This window comes from Nothoprocta perdicaria, unplaced genomic scaffold, assembly GCF_003342845.1.
Source record: "Nothoprocta perdicaria isolate Ctin4 unplaced genomic scaffold, notPer1 scaffold_214, whole genome shotgun sequence".
NCBI classification, from domain to species: domain Eukaryota; kingdom Metazoa; phylum Chordata; class Aves; order Tinamiformes; family Tinamidae; genus Nothoprocta; species Nothoprocta perdicaria.
In genome coordinates this window covers 48,379-72,346 of record NW_020455360.1, presented here as the reverse complement: position 1 = coordinate 72,346, position 23,968 = coordinate 48,379, and the positions used below count along the sequence as shown (strand labels likewise).

The following is a 23,968-nucleotide window of genomic DNA, read 5'->3' as shown; positions in this document are numbered from 1 at the left end:
ACTGGAAGTTAGACTGCTATGTAACTATCTTCGGCTGAGCCCAAAGCCACCTACCACAGATATTGGAATTGGAGCTGAGAAAGGCTTTTCATCTGACATATATTCCATATTAAAATATAAAGCTGACTTGTGTAAGAGGAGACACAGCCTGCTGCAGTTGGCCCTCAGGTGGTAAGAGAGGCAACGCTGCAGATGTTCATTTCTTTCTCTGCAGTTCCTGCAAGTGGATGAGAATAGCTGGTAGAAAATGTCCACATAAGGCTCTGTTCAGGAGTATGTGCTCCACAGATTAAAGATGACCATTTTGACCATGAATCATATGACTTAGAGACCAGAATGGCACTTTTGGATGAAACACATGCCCCCCTTTGCTGCCTTGGGCTGACCAGCTAACTAAGCTCTCCTCAGTGGTTTCTAAATCAGATGTACTTTGATTTCTCAGAGTTTCTTGCAGACTACTAAGTGTCCCTTCAGTCCCCTTTTCAACAGAAACACTAAAAAGTGATGCCAATTACCTTCACTGTGAATTAGCTCCACTGGCCAGGCAGAGAGTACTCACCAGGATCCCACAAATCGCCAGCGATGGGTTATAACTTCCATGAAATGTGTGCACTGCCTTCCAAGATCCTGTCCATCCATCTAGATGAGCCGTCATCGCTAGAGTCTGTGCTATTCAGCTTCCTGGTTATCCAAAATACAGCTTTTCCCCTTCTCTAGCATATGGCATCAGCAAATGTCTTGCAAGGATCCTTCGTTGTCTCTTTCCTGGTATAAATAAAAAGGTGGCATTACTGAAAAGGAATCATTGGCCCTAAAACTTTTCATTTCTAATGTGTAACATTAAAAATTGCACCTAGGCTCTAGGCTGTATCTGGGATTGAGATCAGCTGACAGAATAAATGAGAGAAAAGAAATAATGTGGTATGAAAAATAAAATATGATTGAAATTTGTCTTGAGAAACCCTTGTGGCTAGAATAAATACACTGCATAATTGTCGGTAACACAAATGTACCTTTCCCAATATTTAATTTTTAACTAAACTTGAATGCAGTTAAGAGATTTCATTGCCTGAGGGAAATTAAAGCTTTCCTTATCCTGGAATCACTGGATCCCAAGGATTACTGTCCCAAAACACAGATTACTCACACTTTCCTTCACACTTTTGACGTACTACATTGTCCTTTCTCCAGAAGAAAGATAAGCCCTGTTTAAATAAAGCATATTAGATCAGCAAATTATATTAAAAGCAAAGTTGGAGTTTGGTACGTTTTTACTTCTCTTTTCAGAATAGCCATCATCATGGAGCTTTCCATGGAAGATTTAGCAGATGCCCTATAGCAGGCATTTTCCACTGTGAGGAGAAGCTTCCGTTTTGTCCTTTTTCAAGAAAGGCAGCAAATATTTTTGCCTGAAAAACGATGCCTTGGGGTATTTTTATTACCTATCTCAAGAACAGCAGGGCAGCGGGTGCAGTAAGCAAATGAGATCACATGGGCAAGAGTGCGGGCAGCAGGGGCAGCTCCTACAGCAGGACTGCTCTCACTGACTTCACTTCAGTGGCTCCAGGTTCTGTTCGTGCCAGGATGGAGAGGAAAAAGCAGCCGTTACTTTTGGGAAAGGAAACAAGCTTAGAAACTGCAAATCCATCCTCGGAGATGCTCAAAGAAATAGTCCTGAAGTGGTTTCTGGAGACGCAGGCTGCAGGAATTCTAGAGAACGGCACCTTTCCGGAATGGTTCCATGGATTCATTACAAGAAAGTAAGGCTATGTACAAATATATTATGACATAAAGTAGATTATATTAAACGGGTATTTACATTTCTCTGCCTTTTGGAAGAGAGACTTTAAGATTGGATTTGGGTTTTCCCTTAAGCAAAACATAAAGAAACCTCCCCTTAAAGTCTGTGGGGTTTGGTACTTGGCAGGTAACATTCACATACAGTCAAAGAAAGCATTAAACAGTGTTAACTATGCTGCTTCAATGGCAGGAGTTGATGTGTGCTCTAGAACGGGGAGGGCACATCGTTATGCAATTTTTAGAAGCTTCTGCTGAATTATTAATTTTTTAGTTAAGCAGGATGCAATTTGGGGCTATAATAATCAAAAAAATCAAATAATTTTAACCCAGCTCAAATTGTAACAAAGAGAGGCTTAAAAAATGGGAGTTGTTTGTAGCAGGAAACAAGAAAGAGCATGCAAGAAATGAAGGGATGCTCAGCTCTTTGCTCCGTTGTGTCTGCTGAAGTCATGGAGCACACGGGTGTTTCTGCAAAGTTTGATTTAGCTCATCAATAGTAGTAGCTCTTTTTAAAGAAGTATAAATGATCCTTTGTACAGGCAGACCGAAGACATGCTGAGAGACAGAGACATTGGCTGTTTTTTGATCAGACTGAGCGACAGAGCAATCGGTTATATCCTCTCATACAGGTAAGGCTGTGGTGTACGGCAAACCAAAGCTTGCTGCTTCTTGGGTGCAAATGGTCACCATTTGTTACCTGTGCTTTGCTCTTAAAAATATTTTGGTTCATGCGGTTTATGGCACACGCAGTACTTTTTCAGAGAGGTTCATGGGTTCAAATTCACAGGAAATATGCAAAGTGGTAGCAGACAGCAGAAGCGAAGCTACAGGAGCACATTGCAGCATTCAGAACTAACAACTGGGTTTCATTTTGAGCCTTTTTTTATAGGAATATTTAAGAGGCAACAGTGTTTTAAAAGGTCAGTGTGGAAGGGTAAAGGAGTCCACACAGACAAGATTTTCTTTATGCTTGTCCAAGTATGTTGTCCCTAAGACTATATTTGTGGGGCCTGGTCTAGTTTCCATAGTGGTGCAAACACAGCAGGATTGCAGGCCAATAAAATAACACTGACGTGCAACTTCCATGTAAAGAGAATGAAAAAATACTGTAGGATGAGTAAGACAGAATGCAGTTGTGCTCTCTTTATATAGAAGTGGTGCAGGAAAAAAAAGTTACAATTTGTAATCTGAGTATAGAGAACATGGAAACTTTTTGGTTTGCACATCTGGCAACATGCAGAAGTAGGAGACACTGGCTCAGAGACTACAGAACAGAGAAGGGTGGTCAGTGACCCATAGTGAAAGGTTACAAAAGGCAGAAGAACAGGCACAACAGCCCGTCTTAGCAGCAGGTGCTATCTCAGCTGCACTCTGGCCGGTTAGACTGTTCAGGAAATCACACAGAAATTAACTCGGGAGTTTGGTCCAAACACGATTTGCTGAATTTGCTCCTCTTAATTATTATCTACAATTAATTCTACATGCTAATTCTATATTCTGATCATGTGAGAATTGCACTTTAGGATTTCACACAACTCCAGAACGGTTGAGGTTGGAAGGGGCCCTGGAAATTGCCTGGCCCAGCTCCCCCAGGGTACCTTTGTCCTTAGCCACAGGAGCACGATGCCAGCTCACAGTCAACTTCTCCACCAGAATTCTCAGCTCCTTGAAGCATCATGTTCATGTCAAGATGACTTTGTTTTGTTTTAGTTTATAGTACATACATGCATGTAGGTACGTTAAAAAAAATGTGTGTTCATAAAAGAAATAGGGAAGTATAAGTGCAGAAGTGCTGTTTGCTCATATGAAAAACAAAAAAACATTACTTTGCAAAACCATTACTCTGTAAAACTATGACACCCTCACACTTTGGAGCAAGTAGGTACTGCTATGTCAGGTGTTGACATAATACTTATATGGGCCTGTGAACCTATAAAGAGGCTGGATTTGGAAGGCCAACATGGATAGGAAAAGAGAGCAGCCAGGATTGGGAGTGTGTAGAATCAAAAAATACATAAGGGCAAATAAATCTATTACCACAACATCCTAAATCTAAATTATTCTCTGTTTTTCTATGTATTTCCAGTTGGGGAAAAAAAAAATTCAAAACACATCTATCTCACCCTTCTGCTGTTACTATCCCACAGTGAGGGCAACAGGTTATTCTCACTATTTAATTGGTTTTATTCAAATAGCAGAAGTCTACAGTGAGAGGTGTAAAAGCTCAAATGCTGCTAATGACCAAAGCTGAAGGTCAATATGGTCCTATTTGATGACAATTCTATCTCTAAACATTTTCTAAAGCTATAGAAGTAGAGAAAAATCCAACCAATCACTACAGGAAGAAAACATTACACTTATAAGTCTACCTTTCAAGAGCTGGGTACACATTGAGACACTGTAGTACAGACACAAAACCCTTCCTGACTTAACTATTCAGATAAATGCAGTTCGGCTCCAACGTACGCTAAGCTTTGAGTTGCCAGGCTTGAACTGAGGATGCTAAACCAAGCCAGGGTAGTTCTAATCCAAGACAAACTATGACTTCTATTACAGAGGCAAAGATCGATGTCGGCATTTTGTCATCAGCCACTTGAGTAGCGGCCACTATGTTGTATCTGGGGACACCTGCACTCATGGGAGTCTTGCAGAATTGATCAGCTACTACCAGACTTCTGTAATCGAGCCCTTTGGAGAAAGTCTTACAATTGCCTATACTAAGGTGGGTGAAAAACTCCAGAATTCAACTACTTGCTGATGAAATGGGGCCGAATATACTTAAATATTTGTTTTATTTCTTTGGGCTAGGCTACAAGATAGTGATCTGAAGATTGCTTCATCAATGTGTTTGAGATTAATTGCAGGAAGGAAAAGTGCTTCTTCTGGCTAAGCATGGTATTGGGGTGCCACTAAAGGCCAATAATTTTGAAGTAGAACACAAAAGAGAATACTGCAAGTACGATAAAGAATATTGCAGGTTAAGGCAAAACAAGCTTACCAAGCAGAAAATATATATATAAGTTGCATGAGAAATGGATGGTCATTTCAACAATGGATCTCATTTACTGCCCATGAAGACTGCTGCTCATCTAGTCCCTAATTAATACTTCTCTTTTGCCTCAAACTATATTCTCATTCCATTCAATCACCAGCATCTCCAGTGCCTTCAACGGATGACATAGATATGCCAGAAAGCAGAATTCAGCCACGTCCTGGAACTCTATTTTCACTAGTTCTGCCTCTCATTTTATAGCACAAATTAAAGACATATGTGCTTGATGTCTGTGTAACAGGATTCTGAAATATGCCTAAAAAACCCACAATGAACCTAAACTTAAATTGTAATTTTTATACCTTCTGAAGCATTGCATCTTCTACCTTACTTCCAAAATATAATATAGAAACACTGCATGAAAGTGACAGTTTTCACAGATTGAACAACACAAATTTCTGATTTTTTCCTCCACAGACAGCTGACAAAAGTATATACGATGACATCGTTTGGGAACAGAAAGATAAACCAAATAAGGCAATAACTCCCTTATTACCAAAGAAAATGCCTGGTACCTCAACAGCCACAGTAGCAGAAGGTGGCACCTACAGCAATGCCGATCACTCTGAAAAGCTTCTAGCTTTCCCTTCAAGATCAAGAAGAATATTTCAAGATCATTCACAGGATGCTGAGGTACAACATGTAAAATGGAAATATAATAAATAGCTGCTGAGATCTATCTGAAAAAGAGCAAAGTATTCCTCAGGTGATTAGTGTTAGGATAGTGCTTTAGTACCACCATATTCCTTCTAACAATTCAGTGCTGTGATAGATATGTGGGTTTGATTATAAAGCATCATATTTGAAATTATTTCCTGCCAGAGGTAATTTTAACAGTTTCAGCACACAACATTTGTAAAGTATTCCAGTTACAATCCACCTATGCTGCATTCCAAGCTCAACTGACCAAGCTCAATTTCAGCACTGGGTCAGAAATAAGCCTGAGTTTACACATTAGTTTGGGCAAATGACTGAACTTTCAGTCTCAGTCCCTTCCATGTGTAAAGTGGGAAAACGGACACACTCAGAGGCCTAAACGCCGTGGCTCTCGCGAGGTCCTACTGAAGCCTATAAAGCACCTTGTAAACTCAGCCGGCTACACACACATGAAGAGGTTAACAGATGTTATTCAGATATCCTGCTGAGGAAGAATTATCATTTTGGGGCATATATCTTGGCTTTCAAGGAGGTTAATAGGAAATCAGCGACTCTGAAAGGCCTCAGAATGACTGTGAGCACAATATCAATTAGTTTGCAATGTGATTTGTCACAGAAGAATTGCCCTGTGAAATCTCGTGCTGCTTAAATTGAGGCCTCAGCATTAGAAGAGGTAACGGTCTTCTACTGAGTCAGGAAATTCCTAACCCAGGCTAGAATATTTGTTTCTATCACTCTCCGTTATGAGAGAGTTTCTATATGAGAAACTCTCTATATGAGAGTTCCTATCACTCTCTCTCTCTTTTATATCCCAAATCTACTGCAAAACCAATGATATTGCTCAGCACAAGCCTAATAAAGAGCTCCAAAGGAGCTGTTCCTTGGAGAGCTGACTCCAAGCCATCAACAGAAACCTTTTCACTGGAGATTTAAAAAACAGAGCAGACAACTTCCCCACACTTACTATCTCACATGAACAAGCTACATATTCTGAGCTCTTTTGATAATCTCAGATACCACCTTTATCAATCAAACCTCTAGGGACTTAGTACTCATTTGAACTGAGTAAGGACATAGGAAAGGCCGCAAGATTTATAAAGTGCTTAACAGCTCCTTGTCCTAACTAGGGAACTAAGACCAAACTTACCTCAATGACTTGGTTAACACATTGTATTTGACATATTTTACATGGATAACAATTCCCTCTTTCCTTCCTCTTCCCTCCCACTGCTCCAGGAAGCTGCCCCAGCGCCACCACTGCCCGAGAGAGGCAGCCTGCTCCCACTGGAGACGCCGGCGCGCGAGGCGGACGAAGAGCAGGACGTGGTGTACGCCGAGCTCAACGAGCGGCTGCTGGCCGACGCTCGCAGGCCGCACGCTGCCATACAGAAATTCCTTGGAAATTCGGCCTCCCTCGCAACCGACGCGCAGTGGAAACACGGCACAAAGATAAGCACTGTTTACGCCATGACCAAGCAAACTGAATGTACACTTACTAAAAATAGCCATTTTCTAGAGCCATCTCCTCCGGAAATTGTGTATGCTGAGCTGCAGCTGCAGCAATGCAAAAAGCACTCGTTTCTTCACAGCCAGGCTCTCCATTCCCTAACTCTTCCTCTCGCAAGTGCTCCACCACCAAACCTGACGTTAAATTCTCCTGCTTCTCTGCCCTCTGCGTTCGCTCCGAAGTTACCCAGCAAACCAAGATTCACCACAGAGCCCCAAAGCTCAGAAGAGCAACTAACAACCTACGAAACCTCTCTCCATTTCACTGAAGGCCTCAGAAAATCTGAGGAGAAAGTCTCGTACGAGTCGCTGACGCACAGAATGTATGGGCAGATTGAGAAGATGAAATCCGGCTTTGATAACGTGAGCTCTGTTTATGAGCAGATTCCTACCCACCGATTGAGATCTTTCAGCTCAGGCTTCAGAGAGAATCCATAGTTCCTTCCTTAATGCAAACTATTGTTGATTATGATCAGATATCAGCTAAGAATAAAACCATCCATGGCAGAGATCTAAGCTGACAATACATATGGATAAGATGCCCAAGATTTTCCTCACCACCAAGGCCAATTCCCACGATAGAGAACATGCTTGAGCCAATTTCCTTGATTTTGTAAAAGGAGTTGAATCAAAGATAAGTAATAAAGTAGGGAGCAGTTTAGGTTTGTTTTACAAAAAAAAAATGTTGTTATTTAGAATTATCTGAACAATACTAACCTGAAGTTGTTAGTAAAACAAACACCCACTAAAAGGTGTTTACAAGGTACACCCCGTGTTTACAAGGTGTTTGTACAAAAAGCACCAGGTTTTTATATGGAATAGGTTGATTAAAAGGAAAAAATCATGACAAAAGATCACAAAAAGGATCTTTGATGCCTACAGCAGAAGGCAATGTCTTGATGAACAAAATATTTCTTGAAATTTAGCACAGTAGTTAATATGCAAGAAAATATATAAGAAAATATGTAAGAAAATGTAGATTAAAGCAATTAAAGCAATATTCGTACAGACTAAAGACAGCATGCATTTTGTGAGGCCACCTTTTAGGCCGTGACGTGTTTCCCCAGAGAAGAGTAGTTGTCAGAAAGGCATTTTAGATTGCAGTAGATAATGTGCTAGTAACTGCAATGTGGGCAGGGCTCAAAACGTGTGGGGTGTTTGGGGGATAAATATAGAAAATGTGTATTATACATTTTCTACTTCCAACATTACAAGTACACTAAAGAGCATTGAGAGATAAGCACCTGTTAGAGCTGTATCTGAATCGCAGACTCCATGTTTGCCACCTGTCACAGATCAACGCTATACCTATGCAGGAGATCCAAAATTTAGATTTTATTTAGCTGCCTAAATTCAGGCGTTCAGAGCTCTCTGAGAAGCCACAGGGGATCCCCTCTGTAGCTTCTGATGCTGGTCTGAAAGAGTATTGGGATCTCAACTTCTAAAGTAGCTGTCAGCCCCTTTCAGATGTCTCAGATGACCTACAGCCTCTCATAGGCAAGACAACAGGAAGGACTGTAACAGGCAGCTGGGTCAAGCCTGCACTCCCAGTGGTTTGGGAAATGGTGGGGGGTTTTTGCCTCCCTACTTACATTTTTCTTCCTTTTTTTTGTTGGCAGATGGATAAACGAAGAAGATTTTTTTTCACTGACAGGAAGACTAAGTCATGAAGATGGAATGCTATATTTCATGGATCACAGAAAGATATACAAGCACAAATTCATCCTTTTAATAATTCCACCTATGAGAAAAAGAAAATACACCTCAACTATCAAAATAAAAACAAACACTAAAAAGCAATTTCACTGCTATTGCTGTTAATCAGGAAAACAGAACCTCAGTTGAGAGAACTCTCTCTATCTCAGTTTTCATTACCTCAAACTATGCAATTTCAGGACCAAATCCCAGGAATCCCAGAATGAGCCAGAATCCTAGGCTCATCAGCAGGAATGCATGGTCTGGAGGAGCCTCACACTTTGAGAAGACATCAACCTTCAGTCTTCCATGCTGGATTATTTCAAAGTGCAGGAGGAGCAAGATACCTCTGATATGGATCAACCACATAACTACTTCTTCCCAAGGTGGACAGCTCTAATGGAAGCACTGCTTTCATTTTTTTTTTCTGTGGCATTAGCTACTTTTCAACATAGAAAAGGAGGAAAGTGAAAAACCACAGGAGTGAAAAACTGTTATTGAACCTACAACCTTATGGATGACACAACGTATTCTATACTATAAAAACTCCAGTTATTGGAATATGTGAATTTTCACTCCATCATTTGGACTGACCTTGTGATGGTGTTCATTATCTCAAGTTGTAAACTCCTCTGAGGCAGGAACTGAGATTTTGTTCCGTCTTTGTGCAGGACCTAATAAAATGAAATCCTGATGAGGGGCTCAGAGTAAAACTGATTATAAAAATGTTAATGATATATTTAGGTAATGTTTACATTAAGTAGTATATACAATGTGAAGCATTGATAACTGGTTATTATCCAGATATTAAACCTTTTCAGTACTGTATTTCTCAATCAAAAGAAAAACTTTGGTTTGATTATAATCTTTTTGGCATAGCTAAACTCACCTAGCTGAGTTTAATTCTAAAATAATCTTGTGAGAATCAAAAAAGGAATCAAGTTCTTTGAACTTAAGTTTATTTGCATATTTATTCAAAATTTTCATTTGGATGGCTGAAGAGCAGTCATTCATACTTAGCTTAGAACTACATTTATCATTTAAGTGAGAAATAAATTATATATACTTTTTAAAATGTATTATTATTCTTCTTGTACAAATCCTTTAATCCTTTTATTTCACATACAGGCTGATTATGAGAAGATATAAAAAACGTCGTTTTGTTTTTATCCATTAGATACCGTTAGAATTTGTATCCTCCAAACACTCCCAACTGTTAATACTGGGCAGAGCATAACAAACCCAGTGCTTTCTGAAAAGGTGTACCTGGTTTTGAATTCAAATATTAGGAATTTTTGCCAATAGTGCCAATAATTTTTGCCTTCAACATACTCTGCCTCCCTAACAGTTCCTGCAGCATATTGTCTGTGACTCATCACTGAGCTTTGCAGCTTTCCTCTTATTACTTGGCAGTCATTCTTGCTGTGAGCTTACCATCAGGCACCAAGTGATAGAAAAGGTTTTATCATGATCACACGCAGAACTTGGAAAACGAGGAGTAGCCTCCCCCTGTGAAATGTTGGTGGCACGAAAACCAGTGCAGGGGATCACAGAAGGATCGTGCCAGTTTGAGCGCTCTCCTTCTAAAGGGCAGGATGCCAGAACATCCAGGGACTCAGCAGCTCCCTACAGCTTCTCCTGGCCATGACCTGTGGAAAAACTTTCTACCCAGGTGTCAGGAACCATCACTATGTTTGGAAATCCCAGACAGATACTGGAATCAGGGGGTTAGAACAAATCTATGAGTCTGCAAACATCTGCTGATGACCTAACCTGACCAAGTTAGTGCTTCCAGCTGTAACCTGCTAATATTTCTGTTCTGTTTACATTTCCTGGCACTGCTAGTTCAAGGACACATCAGGCAGAACTTTCCTTCTTTTTCTTAGTGGTTATTAAAACTTGACTAAAACTTTTTCTATGCTTTTTAAGCAAGTATTTTTATGCACTCTTTAGGCTTCCAGCTGAAAGATCCAAAACAGTCAAATTAAAAATCACTGTTATGCATCACAGGTGGTTATAGATCAAAACTGATAACAGTGAAAAAGAGAATTGTATGGTGAGCCATTAAAATGAACTAAATAGAGTCTATATTAGGTCATGAATTCAAAAAGATGAATGAGAAGCATACAGCCAGCAACATCACTACCACCATGCTACAATTAAATGAAACAGAAAAGAGGGACTTGTGAAATAGAAAGCAAACCCCACTCAGGGCAAAGATGTCATCTGGAAATCCTGATTAAAAATTATCATCACAATTGCCTTTTTCTCCTGTCCCTATGATGACTTTCTAAATGGGAATGAATTTCCAAAATTGGCTGCCTCAGCAGTCATAGAGGGGATGAATGAAGGTCCTACTTAGGGGCAGAATAAATCTGTCAGTACGACCATCAGGGAAGAGCCCTTGACTCTTGCTTCTGCGTACACTCGATCATTTTATTTCCTGCTGCAAAGAGGAAAATGGAGAAGAATCAAAGCCTAAAATTCAAGGAGAGTCACATTTGTTTTTAAATGAGCAGATTCCTTATTAGTATTAGCTCCCAATTCAAAAATTTCAACTTCTTTATATCTTAGGTAAGGTAAATAGGACAGGGAAAGGTGGGGGAAAAAGCAGATTTTAAAACTCAAGCCATTCAGTCAAATCCTGGGTTTTATCACAGGATTCATAAACCTCTTGGCTTCATTTCACTTAGCCAAAGAAGCTAAGATTTCTCAAACTCTTCTCAAGCAATAGCCTTAATTTACCCCGCTCCCTCTACCTTTTATGTGCACTTGAGTTCTTAAGGTTAATACAGCAAATCCATGGGATACCAGCTCTCTATTGAAAATACGCAAAATAAGCAGAAATGAAGCAATAATGAGAATATACCATAAATACCTCAATCATTAGTCTGCTTCTGACACATCTAGACTGAAAACTGATGAAAACTGAGTATAGCAGTCCTAACATCTACAGCTGGGCAAGCAGAGTAAGCCCCCAAATTCCTGGCAAGCCTGAAAAACATAAAGCCAAACTTACTGACTTGCATTCAACTACTGTATATATGTATATATGTGTATAGTTGTCTTACTGACTACTATAAATGAGACACGTGTCTCCCAAATATGAGAGACACCTTCACATGAGACACTGACATTTTCAAAATGATTTCATGGATTTAAAATGGGTATTTCAAAGGGATATAAGAATTCCAAGTTGATCTGTAACAGTGGCTTACTTGAAGGATAAAGATACCACTTAAAATACGTATTCTGGCATAACCAGAATTCATCAGCTGCCTCAGGCAGAGGGAAGTAGGGGCCAGCCTCAGCCTTCTCAAGAAAATTATCTCCTTACAACAGATAACAGTGCTGCCTAGCACAAACAGTATTGATTTGGATAATCAGCCTGATGGCTGCCTCAATATAGCGTTTTAAATTGGCAGGATTTAGCTAACTGCACACCTGAACAGATGAGTTAGAAGGCAGAAAAAAAAATATACCTTTACTGCGTGATGAATCCTCTTCATTTGTGATGAAGGGACTAAAGGAAGATTATACACTAAGGATACACAGATGGATCCAGTACCCCAGGGGACCCTCCTGCCCGATGTTCACTGCTCACTGGAGGCCAGTTCCCTGGGTAAGAGAAATGGTTCCTCTTTCTGCTCCATGGGTCCTGCCTGGATATTGGCTGCATATATGACAGCAGGTCAGCGGGAAGGTCTGCGCTCCAGAGTCTTTGTAAAAGAGGAAGATTCAAAAACCCAGTCAACGACCTAATCAAATAATACACTTGAAATCACAGTTACACAGGGAATTAGAGAAAATGTCCGTAACAAATGTTAATTTCTTGTCCAGAACTGAACACAATTAAGTCTGGACTGGTCACAGAAAAGATGCTTGCAAATGCTTACTATACCTAGGATAAAACAGTGCAGGGCTGAAACTGTACTTTTACAAGTTGTTCAGAAATTCTTCTTTCCAAATTTTATTTTACACCAATGGATTTATTGATCAGATTTGCTTTCACTTTTTTTGGGGGGGTCTTTGATGGATGTAGTAGCAGCCCAGGAAAAATGGACTGCAGACACATTCCTGCCTTAACCAACCCTACCTGGCAGTTAATAGACCCATGCTTAACTACTTGCGTAAGTTGAAGGCCATCCATTTCAGTAAGCACTGTAGAATATAGCACCATATCTCCTCCTTCCATTTTCTACTGAACAGGATCTCAAGCCTTGTCTCACTACTGAGACTCTCTGCTCCAGCTGCAGACGGGGGAACCTTGCACAAACGCCTCTGCCTAAGATTGGAATAAATATGATGTTACTGTGCCATCCTCCAGACCTAGGACATACTTAAATAGTGACTTGCACAAGGCTGTAAAACCCTCAAAATTGTCAATTTTGAGAATTGAGAATTATGATTCTCAAAATTGTAAAGCTGCACCTAGAAACAATCAAAGCTCCAAACACAGTATCTACACATGTATTACACAATGTAGTAATACAAACCCCACACAGTGTTTATCAAGAGAGTCCAGTTCAATTTCAACATATTTATATGTCAAAAACACGCATACATGAAATATCTACTTCCTTGGTGCTATAGCTGCATTTTTTTTTTCTTCTGTTTTTGTTTCTGGATTTTATTTTGGTTTGGGTAAATAGTGCATCAGTGCAGGCAATACTGCAACTACATGTAAAACAGATATAACAAGAGCAGAAGATGGACCTACGTTGAATGTATTTGGACCAGAGCAAACCTTAATTGAGAAAATAGGTGAAGAAAAATAACTTAGCAAGGCTCTTGAAGATGACCTAGGAAGCAATTTTCATTTGGAGTGCAGACTGCCCAAGTTCCTTCAGAGCCGGACTGCAGAATTTGCACTTAAACAAAGGCACTTTCCCGTGTCATGCAAATCTCTCTTAATTCCACCAAGAACAGTCTCCTCCTTTTCCCCACCAGGGAATTTGATAGTGGCTCTGTGTCACTAACATCTCTGCAAGACACCCAAAACTGCAAAATGATACAGAGAAAAAGGTAGAACATCTGTTCACAATGCCCTTCACTTCTGTCTCAAACAAACATCTTTCCAAGGACATCAACAATCATAATTTTATTATATTTTAATGCCTTCCTCATCAAATTTCATTCCACTGTCTGTCCCAGCTGAGGAGTATTGTGCAATAACATTATAAGCTCTAATCCTGCTGTTATTTCAACCCAAATTGACTTATTATGGTTCTCTGGCACTGGCAAGTATAATATTTCCCATTCTACATTTGTATTGATACCAGGAACTCTACCTCTGGCTTACTTCACATTTGGTTGTTTCAGAATATCATATGAACTTACCCAGATTTCCAGAATATCAGTTCTTCTTTTCTGCAGCAAAATCCCTATTTCCTTAATTTTTAAAATACATTACTATTTAATTTCATTAACTGGATCAAAAAGGCAACTTTCAGTATGAGTATCTGCTCTCTCGAGTCAGCATTTCAGCAACCCTTCCTCTCTTTTCCTGTGCTGTAGAACCCGAAGCTGGGACATGAAATGATGCTGCGGTGCCACCTTGCGATGCTGCATCCTCCGTGCCCAAAACAGAGAGGAACAATAACTATCCCGGGACAAAAGTCTCTCTCTCTTTCAGTTTCTATAAGCTAGAGACAGTGCACAGTCTTTTTACTAAAAGCTTTATACAGTTATATTCCTTTTTCTCTGTCTGTTTTTGTGGGCAGATATAGAAATGTTCAAGCATATTCAAGCTATATTTTTTTTGCAATAATTAATGTCTATGGCCTTGCTTTTGAAGCCGAAGTTGAATGGTTTTTAATTCTAAACCTCTTCTACTGTTTCAGCTTCTAGACTGCCTGCGAGCTGCTTTCCAATAAGTAAGCCTAATTAAACGAACATTAGCCAATTAACAAGATCCTGCCACTGATCTTAGAGCAGAAACAGACAGCTGGCTGTTCTTTTACCTCATAATATTATTTAAACTGGGACAATCTCATATTGCACTCAGTTCACTCAACACTTTCAATAAAAGTTACAATACTAAGAAAACTATTCACAGACATGTAAGAAACTGCAGATAGTTTATTTCAGAAGCCACCCTTTAATCTCTGCCCTCATGTAGTGTATAATGTATATACCAGCAAGGAGCATTAATCTGTGCTAGAGTTGGTACCCAAACTCCACCAATATACCATATTGCCAAAGTTTCCATTAGAGCAGATAAACACAGAGCAGAGTACTCAAGTTAGGATGGTGCCTAAATTTGCCTCTGCCCTGTTCCAAGAGAGTTCTCCTGAAGGGGAGACAGGAAGGCTCCTTCACAGGATGCTCCTGCTTTCTTGTAGCTCAGCTCGTGGTGCTGGAGTCCATCTGACCCCAAGCCAAAGCATCGTCTCACTGTATCTGTGGAGGAGGAGGAGGAAGGCTGGAAACTTAAGGACACTTTCCAAGGCAACTGAGGAGATCACAGGATCACAGAATCCTTAAGGTTGGAAGGGATCTCTAGAGGTCATCTAGTCCAACCCCCCTGCACAAGCAGGGTCAATAGGGAAATAATGACCTAATTGTCACACAAGGTCAGCAAGAGGAAGAACTTTCGGCAGCACCAGCCTTGAAATGTGGAAAAGAAAGGCTGAGGTAGGGAACTGATCTGCAAGATGGGTACCAGATCCTTCTCATTTGAATAATCTGACACAGAATCTTGCAACCTGGTATTTTATAGCACATTAACAGCAACAGGCAAACACTTCTCTATAAGGTTTCAAGAATTTCTTCTGAAAGAAACAAAAAGCTACCAGGTTGACATTTTGATTCATAGAAAGTATTTTTACATATTCTCTCTTAACACCTGTCTTCCAAACTGCTTGAATTAACCGATCATCTGACTTGAAATGTAAACAACTGAGGCTTGAATCTCTTCAAAGGATCCATTTATGCTAGCTTTAACTTGGGCAAATCGGAGAAAATATAGATGCTAATTCCTTTACCCAAACAGCAACCCCTGAAAGAATTAAAATGCTGTAAAAAATACCACTGACAGAAAAAAAGTGATCACTTTGATACATACAAAATAAACTGTTATTTCCAACATACAAGTTTCATTCTCATTTTGTCCTCTTAGGGAAGTCAATTCTTTATCCCTGGACAACACAAAATTTCCATTGACTCTCTCTGTGTAAAGCTGCACTTCTTGATGCACCCTCTGTAGATATGAGCAGCAAGCTCCCCTGCAAGCTGACCACTCCTTAGAGGTTCCTTAGAGCAAATAAACATCTTCCTTGAAGAAAAGGCAAATCATGTCTCCATTTTAATAAGCATTTCAATAAGGACAACACATTTCAGTCTTTGAAAGGCTTAACTTTATAATAACTGGAATAATGCCTAGAAAGGAAATGAACATAGGCTTAGCACAAAAATCCATAGAGCGAGGTAAAATCCATCAAAAGTTTTAATTGTGATGAATTTGATACAGAAGCCATGTAAGTGACAGAGCCCTTCTATTGACTGTTAGAACAGTAGTACTTGTATGATTGTCTTCAGGCTCCAGTACCTAAACAATACTGGAATTAAAAACAAGAGACATAGCTGATTTTCAGCTGGAAAGGGAAGAAAATACAGAGCTGCATTCATGCATTTTATGGGAAAGATTGCATAGCTGGTTTAGAAAGAAAAGGTCTTTTTATGTCCTTGGTAGTAGTGCTGTGCTTCTTGAACTTCTTCACCGTTACAGACGATCGTATTCTTCCATACATTATCAGCCCAGAGAATGAGAAAAAGGCCAGACCTCCTTTGAGAGTAAGGAAACAGTTTGGAGGAAGAAATGAATCATGTATGCAAATCATATACAAAAGGCAAATACTTCAAGGTTTATAAGGACACGACAGTCCATAAAACATTGGTTGAAGGTAAGCACCAAACCCAGCACCTGCTGTTTCAGCAACTGAAATGCAAACCTGGGATGTGGTCGTCTTCAACACTGGGAACTTGATCCGACTGCAGCTCTTTCACCTAAGATTACTTCCATGCAAGATCCCCAGCTGTAGAACACAGTGATAGAGGCATCTCTTTAGTTAAGGCCCTTGCTTTCTTTCAGAATCAGTTGGAAAAAGTCACCAAAGTCAACCTTTCGGATGATTTTTTTTTTTTTTTTTTTTCTTTGAAGAGCAGTATTAAATATTCATAAATATAAAAACTATGTGGAAATACCTTTAATAATCTTCTGGTTCTGCCTGTTAAAAAAACCCCTACAACCCAAGAACCAACCATCTTTGCCAGAGTGCTTGGCCAACAGCAGTGTTCGAAGTAGCCACGTCTCTCAGATCAACTGAAGCTTCTGACTCTCGGTGGCCCACAATTATTTCAGTAGCTTTTGCCGAGTTCTACGAAGTCGTAACAGGGGACAGCAGCCCTCAAAGTGCCTGAGATTCAGAGAGGCTGGACAGGCAAGTCAGTTCTGGGAACAGTGGCTCACAGAAACAACTTCAGATTCTTATGTGGAAAGTACTGTAAAGAAAAGAGAAACAAAGGGATTAAGCAATATCAACACATTCATCACAACACAGAGTATTTTCCTTACAGTACACAAAGGAAGGTGGTAGGCAGTGAATCTGGAATTCTGTTCAATATTGTCCTTTATTCCAGAAAGAACGTTTTGGAAAAAGGTGAAAGATACTGAAACCTGTTTTCATCTACAGCCACGATGACCTACAACCAATAACAGAATGATGTGGCATGAACAAAGGCTGATTTTGTGAATTTTTTTTTTCCAAATAAGTGAAAACTTTCAAAGAAGCAGATGTAATCTGCTTAAACAGCATCATTTTGTCCTTGGGAGATTAAGCCGAAACATGCTCTAGGAAATACTGACAATGAAATTATTACCTGCCACTGTTTTTTTTTTTTTTTTTTTTTCCCCCCTCCTTGTTACCTCTCTGCCACTCTTCACCAGGCTTAATTTTTAATTCATCTTCAGAACTAGATAATCTGCATTTTGGGGCAGGCCTTGCAGGACACACCCTCCTGGGACGCATCCTGTGCATCTTCAGCGCCAGGTAGGAGCCCAGTCGGCGGCAGCTGCTCTGAGGCTGGAGGCCCAGGAAGGCCTGGGCAGCAGCGCCCCTTGGGGAACCTCCAGTGAGGGCAGCTTTTGGTTTCCTCAGCTGTTTCTCCATCCAGTTTTGGTAGCTCCCAGGTGTTATAAATGACACCTTCTCTTCAGCACTTCCAGCTGTTACAGCAAGCCTCACTACTACCAGGCCTTCAAATAAACTTAAACTTCCAGGGTGATTTATACAATAATTTCCTGGGGAAAACGTAACCAGTCTTGTAGAACAGAACACTTGGCTAGGGCCAGAGTGCTAGTACTTCCATTAAAGCACAAGCCCCTTGTTAAGGATAAGAATTTTGAGTGAAATAAACCTAAGGGGATCAAATTTTCTGAACTAGCAACTGTCACTATCATTTAAAGCTTCCTGAATCTTTTGGAAAAAGAGCCAACAACATGAATACCTCCTTGTCCTGGCCAATGATTAGTAGAATTTTCCTTTAGTCTTTAAAAATAAAATAATAACAAGTGCAAATCAAGGCAGACTTCACTGCATCTTCATTGGTTTGACAGCAATGCAACCCTTGCAAAGGCTGCCTGCAGAAGATTAAATCTACACAGAATCATTAAACAGAAGTTTGGGAAACAAACGATAAAGAAACTGTGCAGTAGATGAACTTCAACTCATCACAGATCTGCATCATCCTAAGTCTCATCACAGGCCCGGATCAGGTTGCCAAAATTAATGCTGTTGTATGCATTAATCATTCACAACAGTATGCCAGCTTTAAAAAGTCTATATAGATCTATATGTAGCAACGACCTCAAAAGGGAATATGCTTGTCACAGTAATCTCTCCTTCAAAGATTTCCCATAAACAAGGTAAAGATATGTTTCCTTATTAATTTTATGCGGACAACAGAAGTCACCTAAGGTCTGTAAATCAGTCAACATTTTCTAAAGGATCAGATACAAGACGACAGTGTGGTGTTCTAGAATAAGATATTCAGAAATACTCACTGCTCATAGCCTTGAGACAAACTCTTTGAAAACTCCAGCTATTTTGAGATTGCTAATTCTCAAAATATATCAAAAACATTCTCAAAGTAGTCTCAAAAATAATTCTCAAAAGCCTCCACTGCTTCTGTTCCCTGGTGTCTAACTTTCAGACCTACCATATAACTGAAAACTTAGGCTACCTTGAAATTAAAATCTGGACTGCATCCAGTTGAGTACAAAAAGTAGAGAGAAACAAACACAAATGAAATTTTAGGTGCATCTGGAGACTAAAGGGTTAGTATTTCTTCCATGCGCTTGCTGAAGATTACACAGCTATGAAAAATATGCTTTCCTATCCCTTTACAATAGGAAGACAGTTCATAAGTTTATGATAGTTTCATAGGACATAAGTTTATCATAGACATATAGAGATGTTGATCCACTTTAGGACACTTCTTGTGACTGACATATTCTGCATTATATTACATGGTCAAACTGCACTATCTTGACTACAGCTGCATCCAGCTACAGTTATCACTTAAGAGAATCATTATAGCTGAAGACATAGAAAGGGTAAGAGAATCTGTAACTGTAAATGGAGCTGGAGATATTACCCAGCTCTGCAAACAGAATAGGGTTCTAAGCTTCCCAAAGTACTGGGAAAGACACTGGAAGGCTGAAGTACCGGTTGTATCTACATGCCAGTCTAATCAGGTGTAGTGTGCTTGAGGGAGAGCAACAGCAAAGCCTCTGCAGAAGACACTCTGCTGCTTACAGCTGCTGTCTCAGGGGGTACCATGGCAAATATTCCCCTCTGTCCCTTCCTCAGGAAGGGACTGGGTTCCGTAGCATTTGCAGTCAGCAGTTTGTGAGCATCTGCAGCACAGCAGTGAAGTCTGCCGCAAGGAGACCTCTGAAACTGCAGCTCCTGCTGAGTCCCCAGGCTTGTCCTCAAACCTTCGCATTTGAGCAGAGCTCTCTGAGATTTGCAGACACAATGCAGCCTTCACTGGGTTAAAGGAAACTAGATTACCCCATCAATTTCTAAATGGATGTACATATTTAGTCTAGAAATACATGTAAATGAAAAATCAGAGTACCTACTTGGCAGAGCCTCTGCATATGACAATATGTATATCTTGTTCCCAAGGAACTTCTGCGATATCCTTGACTAGTCAAGGAATTCCTGGTACACTTCCAACATAAAAAAATTTACAATTACGTTACAGCATCTACTTTTGAGCTGATTCTTTGTCAATGAGACTCTTCAGCGATGTTTCCCAGGGTTCACACGGACCAGATCTCCACGCTTTATTAGTAGAATCATTTTGTTACGATATGGTTTTCCTCAGAGATTTCATTTATTGGAAGAATAACAAACTGCTCTGTGTTCTGCAGCATCTTTAAAAGCGGCAAATCACCGTTAGCATTAAGATTATGATTACAAATTTTGATCTATCTTAATTTTACTGTAATCCAAGACTTATTTCCTATGGAAATAAAATTTATTCATTCATGGAGTTTTTTAATGCTCCTTTCCAGTAACTTCTGAACCATTTGGCAGACAAGACTTGACTGAAAGATAATTAAGTTTCTATGTTTAATACAAAGAGGATGACGCGTAAAAGGAGTCTCGATGTGTTCCATCTGATGCAAAGTATTTCCATACGTTGCCAGACACCAGAAAATCGCCGAGAAAGGACTAGTGCCCTATCCGCAGCAAAAACTTGAATCAAAATTCCTCCTTAGATTTCAGCCAACTAATCAAGAGACACAAGCTCATAGCAACCAATCTCTACCATTTCCCATGTCCAACCCCCAAAAACTAGTTAGAATACTGTATATCTGCTTGCAATCCTGATAATTCTGGAATTATTCATCTTCCCAAATTGTATCAATTATCATTAGGAAAACTGTTATTGGTCTAGATGCTACAAACTTTTCAACTATGTGTCTGAACAAAGATTAGGGTTAAAAAATAAAAACCACAAGCTTTTCAAGTTGATGAAAGGGCATTTACTATGAGATGAAGATGATGAGACTAAAGAATTCAGCAACTCCAGGGAGAAATCAGACAGATTTTTGTGTGAACTCCCAGCCTGGGACTATCTTGTTTTGTTGGTTGTTTTAACATCATTGTCTTTAAGAGAGTCCATTCTTGCATTACTTAGGTAATAGTCTTAACTATTTCTATAATATATTACTAATGTATGAAAATAAAAACTCTGTAATTTTCAAAAGGTCTTTTTAAATATGAAGCACAAGAAAAAAATTTACTTTAAGATAACCAGGCATTGTCTAGACAGCACTAGGAAGAAACTCAGCAATAAAAAACAGAAGAAATATGCAAAAAGAGAATCTTTTTAAACTAATTCTAATACCTGAGAAAGTCTGGTGCTTTGGAGATCATGTTTTCAAAATCTGCAAATCCTAGTTTTCCATCACCATCCATATCAGCTTCTTCTATTACTTTCTCACAAACTAACGTGATTTCTTCTGCTGTTAGCTCTTCTCGGGTCAGCTTATTGAGCGTTTTCTCCAGGTCTGCTTTACAAATGAAGTTATCTGTGTTAAAATCTAAACAGTAAAACAACCAATGAAAAGAGCATCAGCAACTCAGATGCATTTACTTCAAACAAAAAGGGGTGCAAAAGAGTAAACAACCTCATTAATTTTAGTCTTACACCCTGATAATCCTCGGGAACATCATAACATTGAGACTTTATACAGTATTTGCTTTTCCAAAGCAGGACACAAATAAACCTCCAAGATAACTTTAGAGAATTTCTCATTTTAACCAAAGATATTTTATCTCAAGTTAAAATTATACATTCTCTAGAAGTACTTAGCATTGTATTTTTCTAGCACATACTATTTTCATTAATATTTGCTTAGATTCCACAAGATGGGAACAGTTCAGTAAAAAGCCTAGGAAATACAGAAAGCAAAGGTGCTTTTTTGATACAGTGTTAGTAGACTTCTCCTTTTGAAATAAGAAACTAAATGGAATTGAAAGCATTTAGTGTTTTGCCAGACACAGCTTTTGTTTCCATGAAGCTAAAACTCCTAGACAGTTTAAGTTGCAAGGAGATGTAATAAATAAAACAGAATATCTGCCTAGAATACAAGAATTGCATCTCTATCTGTGCTGTGGACTTGTTATGAACAGATATCACTCAGTGTTTCCTTTTTTGTAGTTGCAGAAGCGATCTCAGAAACTATGTTCAACATGAAAGCACTTTGATCACATACTTCATAGCATAAAGTAGGCTTAAAATTAAACTAGGATCTTAGAGACCAGATCAGAATGGAGAATTTGTTCTTAAAGAAGGACTCTTATTTGATTTTCGTTGAAAACAAATGACCATGTAACAAAATTTCCTTAAGTTAACATAGATCAGGAGAACTGTTTTGCTTTTGCACCCTGCTGCTTTACCATAGATCTTGAAGGCATAGATTGCTTTAAGCTCTCTGGGAGCCATTTCACTGAGCACAGAGAACATGTCCACAAAATCATTGAAGCTGAGGCTCCCTTCTCCATCTTCTGAGAACGATTCAACAATCCTTTCCTTGAAGGGATTCTCCTGAAAAAAAAAAAAAAAAGAAAAAAGAAAAAAACAGAATTAAAAATACAGGTGTATATATTTGATTTTAAAGCATTTGGAACAGCAATAAAACTGCCAAATCCCTGATCATAATGAAGTGTATTTAATTTCCCCCTGCAGCCTCCTTTACAGAGCAGTTACATATAGCGGGAGTGGTTTACACCACCCCATCTTCACCTCCCTTTGATTTTTAAGGATCCTTATTAAGAAAGGAGCATAATGTACAACATGATTACTCTAAGAGGAATGGGGAGTGTTCCTGTCCACAGGGACACGCTGCAGAGAGCGGGCAGTTCCTGGAAAGCAGATCTCCTTTCGGCTTCAGGTAACAGAGCAGACACAGCTCCACATTATAGATGACTCCCTGCAGGGTCTAGTTTCAGGATGCAACTATACCAAGGGGGTCAGACATGGCCTAGAAATCTGAGTCATCAAGGCTGTCCCCACCCCTATGTGCACTTAGCAAGTCATGCAAAGGTTAAAAACAGACCTCCAAAGGCTTGGAGGCTGCAACTCTGAGGTACCTTCTCAGAACCCAAAAGGCCATTCACGGCTCTCTGTGGGCCTACCTGATTCCATAAAGAGGTTTCTAATTAATGAGATGTTAATACCCAGGGATACATCAACTATCTAATGAGATTGGTCTTCCAATTTGCATTCCAGGACTATTCCTGCGGTAGGAACCAGCTGGAGTCTGCCAAAAGGGAAACATCTGGATGAAGACAAGCCCTACAAACATGCATGCCAGTCTTGAGAATAAGCAAGATTTCAGAAACAGATACTGGAAGCAAGATGCTTTGAGACGCAGCAAATACAAATAGCAACCTTAACCAAATGTTATAGTACAACTGTGTCCCAAAAAAAGGTTGTTTTAATGGGGATCTATGTTCCTGTCCAGCTCTCCAACTCTTCTGAGATACCCGCTAGCTTATGGCTGTTCTAATGGATGGGTAAAGTAGAGACATGGCCTCCTCACAGGCTCAAATGACAAACCATTAGGGTAGTCAATACCAAATTCAACTTCCACTGCAGGATTTGAAGCAATTCCCCAATGGGAAACATGCCCAAATGTACCAATGGAAAGGGCAGCAACAGCCTGCTGGGTTTTGAGCTTAAAATGACCTTAACTCACTGCTTAGGTGGAGACAGAAACAGATCAAAGAAAAACAAAATTAGTCTGGAAAAGAGGGTTCTGAAATGAAAAGATGGCAATTTTCAAAGCAGCAGCAAGCTCATGGCACTCAAGTGACAACATGAAAAACAACACTGCAGAATTAACCAGCTGGCTGAGAGAAAGTCACTGTGAAGGGATATGCAGTGATCCCTCACATCCAGGCCATGCAGAGCAGGGATAGCAGATGTGCATCTACAGGTAACAGCAAGGCTAGAAAAGCACCCGAGAGGCTGCATCACACCACAGGCAAGGGCCAAGCACTCAGGGGAAATGACTGATTCTGTTGCCTCAATTTGGCAGCTTGGCACCAAATCACAGGATGTAGCTGGCCTGAAATGTATGGAAAAGGACCAATCCCCCCCACAAGCACATAAAGAATGGGCATGTCTATTAAACTTGTAATAAAGCCTTAGCATAGTTACTAGGGGATGCTAAAA

General features: G+C 39.7%; 1 protein-coding gene across 5 annotated transcripts in view; it reads right to left on the bottom strand.

The window, feature by feature from the left end:
- Positions 1-16,313: 16,313 nt before the first annotated feature.
- CIB2 (calcium and integrin binding family member 2) overlaps positions 16,314-23,968 on the bottom strand; it is a 34,178-nt gene continuing 26,523 nt past the window's right edge. For 3 of the 5 annotated variants that reach the window (XM_026038663.1, XM_026038662.1, XM_026038660.1), the window contains 3 exons: positions 22,189-22,336; positions 21,134-21,329; positions 16,317-17,212 (listed from right to left, as the gene is read on the bottom strand). In XM_026038663.1, coding sequence (XP_025894448.1) covers positions 17,191-17,212; positions 21,134-21,329; positions 22,189-22,336 — 366 coding nt within the window. In that variant the 3' untranslated portion in view covers positions 16,317-17,190. Of the gene's footprint in view, positions 17,213-21,133; positions 21,330-22,188; positions 22,337-23,968 lie in introns of all 5 variants that reach the window. The other 2 variants (XR_003249287.1, XR_003249286.1) reach the window with 2 other exon arrangements.